This window comes from Myxocyprinus asiaticus, chromosome 36 (genome assembly GCF_019703515.2).
Source record: "Myxocyprinus asiaticus isolate MX2 ecotype Aquarium Trade chromosome 36, UBuf_Myxa_2, whole genome shotgun sequence".
NCBI classification, from domain to species: Eukaryota; Metazoa; Chordata; class Actinopteri; order Cypriniformes; family Catostomidae; genus Myxocyprinus; species Myxocyprinus asiaticus.
Genome location: NC_059379.1, coordinates 6425282 through 6438643, shown reverse-complemented (window position 1 = coordinate 6438643; position 13362 = coordinate 6425282). Strand labels below are relative to the sequence as shown.

Genomic DNA, 13362 nt, shown 5'->3' with positions numbered 1-13362 from the left:
TGAAAAGTGCTGACAATAAAGTGTTTTATGTTGGACGTTTGACCGGCTCCCGCCTCCTTCAGTGAGTCGACTTCCTTACACGCTCATTTTAGAAAATGTAGTAAGTAGGTCTGCCAGGTATTCTATACAGAACATTTGCATACTGTGCACTGAATACATACTATATACTGCAGAAATAGTAAGTGTAGTGTGATATCATTCTATTCCCAACATAGCCAAGAACAAGGAAATGGTATGTTGGAAGCCAGATAGCTGGTTTACCTTCACACAAAAATGTGTGAATGAGAGATGTTTACATTACATATGTTTACATTTATAACTGCTGCGACAAAAATCTGAAACGTAGATCTGTTAAGATCCGATAATACATATAAAAGACTCCACATATGTGGAGTGTGTGTGTGTGTGTGTGTGTGTACGAGTATGAATGTCAGCATGCACACCATGTGGTAAGGAAAGTGGATATAAAAAAAATAGCTGAGAGCAGCAATCTGTGGGAGATTTGAGATCCTAGTGGTGTGTTTGCGTCTCAGACTGCGAACTGAAGTGATTAGAGGAGATATTTTAGACCTTCAAATGTCAAGCACCTAAAAAACAAAAACAAAGGTGTGTTTTGGAACTCCTTGGGTGTTCATCGGTATGTGTCTTAAGATATATGCGTCAGACCATTGCTCTGCTCCAAAACTTAGTGAGCTGCCTACAGAGTTAGCATTTTAAGAGAATATCCCACTCAGTCTTCTTTATAATAAGTTTAAGCTCAACCGACAGCATTTGTGGCATAATGTTGATTACCACAACAATGTATTTAAAGTTGTTCCTCTTTTCTTGAAAAAAAAATACAAAAAAAAAAAATACAAAAAAAAAAATACAAAAATCTTGGATACATTAAAGGGATAGTTCAACCAAAAATGAAAATTCTCTCATTATTTACTTACCTTTAAGCCATCCCAGATGTGTATGACTTTCCTTCTTCAGCAGAACCAAAGTGAAGATGTTTATAGGCAGATTTCAGCTCATTTTGTCCAATAACAAAAACGATTTCAAGTGTAGTGTTAACAAAAACAAGATATTTTCCATTGGCTCATTTGAGGCTCTTGACTTGTGTTATGCTATACAGGCATTATGAAATTACCATCTGAAAAATATTTCCCCATTATCTTTTTAATCGTGCATACATTTGTTATCAAGCTAGACCTGTGTTTGACACAAAAGACAAGTGTTAGCGCAGTCGGCAGGCAGAGCTACCGTAAGGGGCCATTTAACCTAAATAGTTTTTGTGTCTATCCACACTGTTTTTACAGTGTCTTGCGTCTATTGTTGCATATTTTAGATGGCTTGCCACTTTAAAAATAATTTAGACGTGCCTTGAGGCATCTCTGTTCTGTTCTATTCTTAGTCTACCTTTTTTACTGCTATAACGCATTCGCTGTGAATGGCCCCTGAGTTTGTACTGGCACGCAAGTCCATTGGAAGTGGATCTTAATCCCTTATCCCACTTTTAATCCCATTTTATATTTATGTATTTGTCTGACAATATTATCCAAAGTGACTTACAGTGCAGTAAAGCTTTAAATTTTTTCAGTGCATGGATTCCCTGGGAATTGATTCCAACACCTTGGCATTGTTAGCTCGTCGCTACCAGCTGAACTACAGTTACTTGATTGACTAGGTCAAAACAGGAAGAGAAGAAGGGGTAAGTAAGGATGCAGTTGTGTTAGTGTAATATTGTTCCCAACACAAACAGATCCAGCTCTTATTAAAAATATTTAATCCTATTTCAAACTACCAGAGAGGAAAGTCTGCTTGAGAGCATCTGACTGGCCCCTACGGATTGAACTGCCTTCTTAAGAAAACATCACTATAAACTCAGAGCGATTTCACAGGGCAAGGCTAAGAGGCACATTGTAACAACAACAAAAAGAGAACTCTTTCAGGGCACTTTCATATTGTAATCTTATTTAGATGAAGGCAAACTGCATTACACTACGAAAGGCTGCAAGCAAGTTCTGCATACTAATGGAACGGCATACTGATAGCGTGCCAAGAAGCCCTCAGGATTATAGGGCAGACTTTAATAATAGCTATTGATTTCGCAAAGATCTTCTTACGTAAGAATAGAATAAATTCTGTATTTGGCTGTTTGGGTAAAACGGCTGCAGGAGTTAGTTTTGGTTGCCAAGAATAAGCAAAATTCCAAACGCTAATGGAAAAAAAATAGAACTTTACATCAAAATCCCCTCACATCATCAGCACTAGTCACAGCACAAATTCTCCAGAGGAAGTTGATGTGTCTCAAAAAAAAATATCTGCATTCAAAAGCCCCTTATTGTTGTGGAAAGAATCATGAATAGAATGCTAATGATGGACATATTTACATTGCATTGAGCGGCTCCAAGCATCTGCACCTACACAATAGATGTTGCATGTTTCAGGATCAGGTGCAATTCCCACGGATGCCATTGACGGCTCAGGTTGCGATCATCTGGGTTCCTCTGTTGGCGCTCACACCAGTGCAATGAGGGAGCACATTACCACATCAAAGCGTTCACCAGCATGAAGTGCTGTATTTAAAGTGCCTTTTGTTCTTGTAATATTCAAATATCAGAAGACGTGGTCACGGAAATAAGTATTTCCTTCATGTACACACATATACACGTACTGCCTGAACTACGAACACATTTCCTGGGGCCTTTGATCTACCTGATATTGATTAATGTTCTCCAAAGCCTTCAACCTGGCAACATTCTCAGACCAAAGGCATCTGTTACAAATACATAAGCCATATACAATACATCCGATTTTGTCACTTGTGGGAAAACATATCTGACAGGCACAACAGTGCATGCAATATACATTGGTATTTGGGTAGTTGGCACACAACATGTCCATGGACCTTTTTTTAATCAATATTTATATAATTATATTTGTTTTTAAAAATAAAAATGGACATTAAATATTAATTTGCATTCAAATTATGTTTTAATGTAAGATGAAAGAGACTGCAGAGTTTCTAGAATACACTGAATTTCATCTCTGGTTCACATCAAAGTTGGTGTTTATATTGCAAAAATGGCCATCTTACAGCTCATTATACCTCTAATTACATGACAAATGTGCAAATGAATAAATAACATGGACATGAAATATTGATTTCAGTTTAAATTATTTTATTAGCTTACCTGTAGTGATTGAAGATAACTCGCAATACCCGGATGACCAGTGAAATATCACTTAAAGTGCAGAAATTGAAAAAAAAAAAAAAAAAAAAGGATGTCACTGGGGTTTTACTCTCAAGGGGACCTATTGTGTACCTCTAGTTAAAATGTATAAGGTGTGTTGGGTACATAATTGTACCCTGACATATTGTGTTCCTTTAAAGGTACACAAATGCCATTTACCTTTGTACAGTTGTACCTTTAACTGCACCTTCTTTTTTTTTTTTTTTTTTTTTTTTCTAAGAGTGTAAACATTGTGGCTCTGTGGTGATCACAAAACATTGAGCTTAGTATTGATGGCAAAATATAAACCATCTAGGACCTTCCAGAGATGGAACTGTTGTGTGGTTTATTCTTCATATTATGATTCAGTTTGTCCACGACTGGTGGAGTCACTGTCATTACCTTCCAAAAAAAAAAAAAAAAAGTCTCTCTCTTTTTCCCTAAATATCTTAGCTTGTCTCTGTGTAAAGTTATTAACCGAGGCTTCTGGGGTGATGTGGCCACTCACACACACTAAAAGGGCAATGATGCTCTTGACATTCTTCTATGGCTAAACCTCTTCACCTCCAATAATCCTGCAGCTTCCTCTGACATTTAATCACAATTCACGTCTGTCCACCATCAGTAATGGACACAGACGAACAGGGAGATGCCATGTTTGGTTCACCCTTTTCACCTTACATCACGGTCTGTCGTGAACATTAAAATGGGAATCTGATGCACATGGTAATAGGAGCAGGTGTTGATTTGGAAATGTGCTTGTGAAGTAATGGAGCAATTCTTTACCATCAGTCATGCTTGAAGAACATATGATCATTCCAATTACATCAGCCTATGTGAAAGAGAGAAAGAGAAGTAATTAATTCTTCTTTCTCATTAATTACCATTTTGACAGTCTGCTGGCCCATGTGTTTGTGGTTCAAGGCTGTGCATGGTGTGACGGTTCATACTGTATGTTTTTTTTTTTTTTTTTTTTTTCAGATCCTGTATTCATTTATTAAGTGAGAATTTATCATCTTCTAAGCAAAGTAAATGACTTGAAATTTGCCTTACTGTAGCACATTTCCCATTTTCATGAAGCCGCTGTTGGTGCCAAAGGTTCAGAGTTTGACTGGTTAGCATGGCCTGCTGTTAGATTGCCATAACTACACCATTCTGCGGGCAAAAAGCATCTTCTCCAGTAAGATAAATGGCGATGCTTCTTGGCTGGTGGATAGGATAGTGGTTCCTTTTTGTCCAAATATCTCTCATTTTTCTATATTTACAAGCCTTAATTCACATAGAGTGAACGCTATTATGTGGCCAAGTTGTTTACAAGCATAAATTATCTTGAGAAACTGAAAGTAAATGAAAATGTTGCATCAGGAAGAAAAAAAAGTAAATCATATAGTCTGTGCATGCCTTTATCTGATAATACAACTGTGAAAACCCAGACATAAAATTCAATATAAGCATCACTAAAGATCCTTTTGAAAGTACGTTAATGGAATATAACTACATGAAATAGCATTCAGAGAACATTTTATGCCTTTTGTTCCAAACCGGTATTACAAAGTCTGTATGCTCACATAAAAATGAGGGACGTGCCATAATGTAATTAGGAAGGAAAGGCAGTTTTACAAGTGTTCTGCATAATAAAGAATATAGATGTCCTTCATGTGTCCTTTATTTTCTGAAAGCAAGCAATTTTGTTTACAAACTGCCTTTCTGTCATTTTTCATACCTTTTGACCTTAACATCAATGCTTCTCTTGGCCTTCAAGGGGCAAAGCAGTTCCTCTTTGGGGTATAGCAGAAGGTCATAGGACATGCTCGTAAAAAATAATGAGCTAATAACATTTTTGTAATATGACTTGTGTCCCAATTACTAGATTAGGAAAAGCAGCAACAGCAATTTGGCTGTATTTGACAGCATACAGTATTATAGGTTTATTCCATATCAAATCAACCAAATTTCAGACAATTCCCCAGCTGATTATTTTTTTATTATTATTATTATTCTAATACCTTTTCTGAAGAAGGATGAACATAAATGATGATGAAAACCAAAATTCGGAATGCCTCATGATCTATGTGTAACGTTGTTGCTGGCACTGGCAATGACAAAGACGATGACAATGAAGTAAAGAACCCAAGTGCAACTTTATTCCAACTCATGATATCCAAACCCTAACTACAAACATGAATGAAACATAAACATACTTGACTTGACATAAGCATGACTTTGACATAAACTTGACATCACAACCAAAGTTACATTCAACAATACCTGACCCTGGATAATGCAAAACATGAGGATTAAATACATGGACATGGGAGAACACATGACAAAGATAACCAATAAACACAAAGAACTCTAAACAAGATAACAAGACTGTAAGGGGGTTCGAGGGAAAGGAAGAGGCGAGAACCGGCTTGAGAACTTAAATAATAATTTAATGAATAACTTAAACAAAAACACACACCATAAACACACACAGTACAGCTGCCTGTAATTCTCTCTCTCTCGAACTGTCGTCCCTGGCCGCCTTTATCCCTCGTGTGCCCCATCAGGCTGATTGGGGACTGGGCGTGCATCATTCCAGCCCGGCCCCGCCCTCCTCGGCTCTACAAAGACAATAAACCAATGAAAACAAGACACATGAACATGGAGGGAAACATGAAATCACATGACAAGGGAACCACATGACATGAAACAGGAACTACAATTTCAAAATAAAAAACATGAAAAACATGAACCAACAAAATATACATGACACTATGTTAAATAGTTCTGGAATTATAGGCATTCCAAGTTTTGAAAAACAACACAAAAAGTGTTTTTTCCTCATTTTTGGACTCACACAATTGGCATTTAATGCAACAAGGGGTGGTGAAGTCTACATTTTTTAGTGATAAACCTACAGTATGTATTGCTGTGTAGAAATAAAATAATGAAGCTACCACCTTTTATTACATGAAATTTTGCTCCAGAATCATAGGCGAAGTAATGGATTCCTCTGTAAATTAATAATATTTTGGCTTTCATCATCATTCATGATTATATTTCACCTATGATTCTGATTGGTATTTTTCAAATAAACGCACAGCTATGAAGTAGTTCCAGGTCTTGACCGCATAACAGTTCCATATAACTTCACCAAATTATTTCAGTTATTTCAAAGAGCCATACAGGCTACCACAACAAAATAAACAATTAAAACAAAGATATTGGTTATTTTCATTGGATAAGAATGACAAACAATGTCTATAATATCCTACATTTATTTCAATTTCGATTGAAAAATGTCCTTGGGCTCCCTCTCTCTCTCTCTCTCTCTCTCTCTCTCTCTCTCTATTTTTCTCTCTCTCTCTTTCACTCTCATCACACACACACACACACACACACACACATGTACACCGTACATGCTACCACAGCAAAATAACCATATAAACAAAGACATTATTTGACGTTCTTTTTTTTTTATTTTTTTTTTTTATTTTTTCAAATTTGGGATTCCCAATGTGCTTTTTAAGTCCTTGTGATCACGTAGTGATTCGCCTCATTCCGGGTGGTGGAGAACGAATCCCAGTTGCCTCCACGTCTGAGACCAACAACCTGCGCATCTTATCACGTGGCTTGTTGAGCGCATTGCCACGGAGACATAGCGCGTGTGGAGGCTTCACGCCATCCACCGCGGCAACCCGCTCAACTCACCACACACCCCACCAAGAACAAACCACATTATAGCGACCACAAGGAGGTTACCCCATGTGACTCTACCCTCCCTAGCAACCGGTCCAGTTTGGTTGCTTAGGAGACCTGGCTAGAGTCACTCAGCACGCATTTTTGACATTCTTAACCAATTTACTTTAATCAATGTCTACAATATCCTACATTTATTTAAATTTCGGTTGAAAAGCGCCCTCGTGCTCCTCGTCTCAACCGCACTTACACATGCTCACACATATACATACACGTGCACACACACACACACACACACACACACACACACACAATACCTTGTTACTCCAATGCCAAAAAGCAGCGCATCCTCCGTTGTTAGTTCTAAAGTGACGTTTTCGAATTAGCAACGAAGGCTTGAGCTGTATCAAAGTTAGATACACTTGATCAATACAACAGTTTCTATATTATCTAAAATATCTTTGGGAAACACTCTCGCGCTCCCCCTCCCCCTCTCTTAAGCTCTCACACATGTGGATACACATACATCATACGCATTACGCACACACTTACTCACAAGCGAAAAACAGAGCCGTCATGTCAGCGCACACCTGCATCTCAGTGGATTTCAAAACAGATGTTAAGGTTTACATCGGAGAAGCTATATACAAAAAAGGCATCACTCACTGCTGCTGAGAAGTGCTTAAACGTACATCTTGGTGATTTTGAAGTGATGTTACTTCTGACGAGAGCTGCAACAAAAAAAGGTAATCCCAGAAGCTTTCAGTTTCTGAGTTTCTCTCTTTTGATACTCAAACACAAACTCTCTCTCACACACATACACACACACACAGAAAAACACTACCTTATTTCTCCAGTAAGTGCTCCAGTAAACATTGCAAGCCTCACAATCCTCCGTTGCTAGTTCTTAAGTGACATTTTTGAACTAGCAATGAAGGCTTCAGCTGTATCAAAGCAAGATGCTGAATCTGTAGCAGAAGAAAGTAGTTCCACTCACAAGAGCATTTTAGGTACGAAAACCAGAAAATATCTTGAGATAAAACCGTGAAAAATGTCTTAAGGTATGGTAACCATGGTATAGGCGGAATAATTGATTCCGGCCCTTTGAATTATTGAAAAATAATGCACACCCGCTGCACGTCGTGACCGCATTACCACCTCGGGTGTGCATTATATTTCGAGAATTCAACTGTCCATTATCAATTATCACACACACACACACACACACACACACACACACACACACACACAGAGATATATATATATATATATATATATATATATATATATATATATATATATATATATATAGAATGTACAGATTTTGCTCTTATGGAAAGAAATTGGTACTTTTATTCACTAAAGTGGCATTCAACTGATCACAATGTATAGTCAGGACATTAATAACGTGAAAAATTACTATTACAATTTGAAAAAAAAGTTCAGTGCTTCTGAAACTACTTCAAAGAGTTCATCCAAAAAATCATCCAAGTGCTTTGCAGCTCCTTGGCATTCTAGCTGTCAGTTTGTCCAGATACTCAGGTGACATTTCATCCCATGCTTCCTGTAGCACTTGCCATAGATGTGGCTGTCTTGTCGGGCACTTCTCACGCACATTACAGTCTAGCTGATCCCACAAAAGCTCAATGGGGTTAAGATCCATAACACTCTTTTCCATTTATCTGTTGTCCATTGTCTGTGTTTCTTTGCCCACTCTAACCTTTTCTTTTTGTTTTTCTGTTTCAAAAGTGGCTTTTCTTTGCAATTCTTCCCATAAGGCCTGCACCCCTGAGTCTTCTCTTTACTGTTGTACATGAAACTGGTGTTGAGCGGGTAGAATTCAATGAAGCTGTCAGCTGAGGACATGTGAGGTGTTTATTTCTCAAACTAGAGACTCTGATGTACTTATCCTCTTGTTTAGTTGTACATCTGGCCTTCCACATCTCTTTCTGTCCTTGTTAGAGCCAGTTGTCCTTTATCTTTGAAGACTGTAGTGTACACCTTTGTATGAAATCTTCAGTTTTTTGGCAATTTCAAGCATTAGATTTCCCCTTTTCTTGCTATGGAAACACTACAATGTTGTGGGGCAAAACACGTTTCTGCAATACAGAACTCTTACAGTGCATAAGCCATATATTTTCAGATCTGTGGGTGCCATTCATTTATACCTGTGGTGTTTGTTTTCTACTGAAGATGATACCAAACTAAATTGCTCATGATGGAAACCGTATATAGGCCAGATATGTGACTTTGTCTTCTTTGCCTTTTCTCTATCTCCTATAGACTAATAGAATAAATTAATTAATTAATATAAAGTCTTAACATAAACCTCAGTGGCTGTCCAACGTAAGGGCGTTTCACCAAATTTAAGAGGTGATGGCACCTCTTGATTTACCTGTTCAATTAATTTCACCCACTAATTGCATCATTTGTTTGTACACACTTTTTGCATTGTTTTAGCATCCGCTTTTTAGTGTTCGTTTATACTGTAACACTCTTCTCCATTATTTAATAAAGCACTGCTGTCATGATTGCTATAAAATGAACACGAAGATTCTTTAAAGCAAAGTTCCATTTACCGCCTGTTTTCCATGTGTGTTAATACTGCAAAGTTAATTGAGCCAGGCAAATACCGCTGATTTTTGTGAATCTATAATATGACTAATTTACATAAAAAGGAAACATTGTGATGTTTGTGCTGAAAAGATTTCAAATAATAATTACTTCATTTAAATATGTATGACACAACATTATACCAGCTAATATAGCACTAGGTCAAGTGGCGCAACAGCTTCATAAATTGGACCCTCACAAATGTTTTTTTTTTGTTTTTTCCTCAGCCGCTGGACTATGAGACCAAAAAAGCCTACACATTTAAAGTGGAGGCCTCAAATGTGCACCTGGATCCACGGTTTCACAGTTTCGGCCCATTTAAAGACACAGTGACAGTGAAAATCAACGTTCTGGATGTGGATGAGCCTCCTGTCTTTAGCAAACACTCCTACATGATGGATGTTTACGAGGACACACAACAAGGGACCATTATAGGAGCCGTGACTGCACAGGACCTCGATGCAGGAAACAGTCCAGTCAGGTACGCTATACATACTGTATATTTAAAGAGTCTGAATGAACTTGTCAAGTTCACACACTCACATAGTTTTCACAAGCAAGTTGAGGACATAAATTCCACCCTGGTTATGTAGGGATAAATAAATAAACAAATGAATAGAGACTGAATTGTAAATGGACACACAAACATGCATTCAGTCACTTAAAGTCTGATCCCAGCAAACCATAACTTCCTTTAGGTAAAAGCAGCAGCATGTTGAAAAATGTACCTAGTTTTATAATCCATTGTTTTTTTTTTTTTAGAGTTGCACTTTTAAAGATTGAATTTAAAGTTTCACAAGAAGAAGAGCCATTGATGCACCACTGTGGGGTCTTAAACAACCCAAGACAATCCCATGACACAAGTTATTTTGCTTCTGTATGAATATTTTATTCAACATAAAACAGCACAATGGACAAAGGAAAGATTTTTATGTGTTAAAGTGCAGCGTTAGTCTGTTGCTGTGGCATTTCTCGATTAATTATTTAGACACTTTCTAACATTGACATTGTACAATGGGGATGTGCACTTCCTCAACAGAAAACAATAGCCCCCAATGAGTTTTCATGAGAGGGTAAGAAAGCTTTAAAAATCCTACTTAAGACCAAGCCTCCAACGTCCATTCGGTCTACAGAGTGACGCAGAAGATGACATAGCTAAAGTGCTTTTGGTACCACTGTAAATTGAAAGTTTCTGCAAGTTTATCCAAAGCTTTTTTTTAATTTTCTTCAAGCTACAGGGGCCGAAGCTGCATCGAGATAAAAAAATGGATGGACTTTCAGAAACTGAGCTTTTCATGTGTGCTAAAGTTCACTAAGTAAAACATTTCTTAAGGGTTAACCAACCAAAAGAAAAGATTTTGGACCCACAGCCATAATGTTGTATTGATCCTATAGGAACATAGCTTAATATCACAATGTGCTGTTTACCTGAAGATTGGTTATTTGCAGGCCCTTACAGAATCTGTGTGTGCAAAATTTAGCTCAAAATCTAAAAACATAATATTGGAACACCTATGATACAAAATTTTCCACACTGCCCATCCCTTGTGTGTCTGTTTACTAAATATTTTAGCAAATTTGATAATGCCTTCAGCAGCAATTAGGACTTTAGTACTCTCAGCTCAGTTTAACAAATTTTACCAAATTTAAATCCAATCCACAGAATTCTGCAGATAAAAAAAATAAAATAAATAAATAAATAAAACAGCACCAAAAATGCCAACAACTCTGCCGATTCCATCTGAGCCTGATTGTTTGAGCTCCACTGACAATGACTCATAATTCACAAACAAGAGTCTGATAAAATACTTTTACAGCTTCTGCTGCCTAGAGTTTTTAGGTGCAAAATCCAGACATGGACTTGATGTTCCAAAGAAATTAAACCATGGTTACAAAGTTATGTAATATTACAGTATATAAAGAACAAAATGTTGCATTCATTTTATTAGGTTGCAAACCTGTGTCCAGATTAATGAAAATCTTCTTGAAAGGTGCATTCTCATCACATCGGAATTGCCATTAAGGACTTGACAGTCGTGACATCTTGTTAAAAGCACCAATATACCAGTAGCCTCAACAGTGAATGGTAGAAAGTAAAACATATTTCTCTTTCAAATGCCTTATTTTTATAGCCAGTGTTACCTGGAGCACATATGGAGGTGAATCAATGCAGTGATTCCATATTTTGCTGATATCAACAACAAAGCCACACAAGGATCCATTCATAAAAGTTGACGAATTGTCATCCCATAATTACAGTATTTCCAAAAGAACATGAACAGGAAAAAATCTAAGAACTTCTTAAGAATGTTCCTAAGGCCACATCCACACTAATTCATTTTCGTTTGAATGCTACGTTTTCAGTTTCCAAACATCATCATTTCCCAATGTATGCTGTAATGGTTTGAATAATTTGAAGAAGCCTGTAAATGTAGTTGGTTAAAGGAATATTCTGAGTTCAATACGAGTTAAGCTCAGTCAACAACATTTGTGGCATAATATTGATTGCCAAATCTTTCTCTCTCTCTCTCTCTCTCTCTCTCTCTCTCTCTCTCTCTCTCTCTCTCTCTCTCTCTCTCTATATATATATATACAGTATAGATATATATTTGGCAATCAATATTATGCCACAAATGTTGTTGACTGAGCTAAACTTGTATTGAACTCGGAATATTCCTTTAACCAACTACATTATCCACCATTAAAATCATAATACTACGTCTTGTTGTATCCGCTCACAATTTCTATTGTAAGGAGTTAGCTTTAATAATGGAATTATGATTAATTCACTTATTGGAATAATATTATTCTCATGGCTTATTGAAAATAATATCACACACATATTTTAAGGATGAGCTTTGAAGCTAGATCTTTTAAATTCAAGTGATGAGATTATTTATCAAAATATACCACAGTCAAATTATCTTTGAATGCAAACAAGACTTTATTGCTAATCTAAAAATCGAAAGGGATCTAACACATACAAACATAAAACAGGTTGGTGAGTAATGTAACAGGTGAATGAAATTATCTGTACAGAGAAAATGAACTTTATGGAGTCTACAGACAATTCCTTGAAAGCATTTCTTTGAGTATAAATCGATTTGCAGTCGGATTACCCAAAGTATTTAAATAATACACCAGCACTTTCAGCAAAAGTCTGGAGATGTACTTGCATGTTGTTGCGTTTCCTTGCATTTCTTGGGCTCTTTATAGAAAGTTCTGGTGGTTCTGTCGATGTTTTGGTTAAGATCGTGGATAGTTGTTGTCTGTTGAGTTGATGGATGATGAAACGGGGCTTTGAAGTGAGGCCTTCCGCAAGGGAGACTTGCGACTCCCGTCACGTGCGTGAACCGTAGAGCAGAAAGTGAGAGGCTTCCTCGGGACTTCGTGTCCTGAGCTTCCTTGGACTCTACATGACATGGAGATTGCAAGCCACAAGGGCAAGAGCACGGAGGAATGAGGAGCTGCAGAGGAAGTGGAAGAAGCAAGAGAGCTGAAGTAGATACAATACCCCTCCTAGTAGGAAAGTTTTAAGCTGAAATTGGCCACACCCCAAAGGTGTCCTGAGCCAATCAGAAATGACATTGTCACTTTGTCTGTCCTTTTCAAAGTTGATTTACAATCTTTTGTGTAAAGGATTCTTGACAATTCTCGCTCAAAATAGTACGTTTAATCATGAGCTTTTATATCTTGAAAACGGTGCAAGAGACCGTTAACGTCAACATTCTCTACATAACCAGGCAAACATTTCCATATTAAACATGTCATACTTTCTTATTCAATTACAATTATCATTTAGTTATAATGCATGATAAAACTTCCTACTAATTACTTTGTTAGTTTT

The 13362-nt window shown here is 37.1% G+C and overlaps 1 protein-coding gene across 1 annotated transcript in view; it reads left to right on the top strand.

The window, feature by feature from the left end:
- Positions 1 to 13362, top strand: part of LOC127427319 (cadherin-12-like) — a 250633-nt gene that overhangs the window by 196631 nt on the left and 40640 nt on the right. Inside the window, exon 7 of the mRNA XM_051674865.1 lies at positions 9743 to 9996. Coding sequence (XP_051530825.1) covers positions 9743 to 9996 — 254 coding nt within the window. The remainder of the gene's footprint in view (positions 1 to 9742; positions 9997 to 13362) is intronic.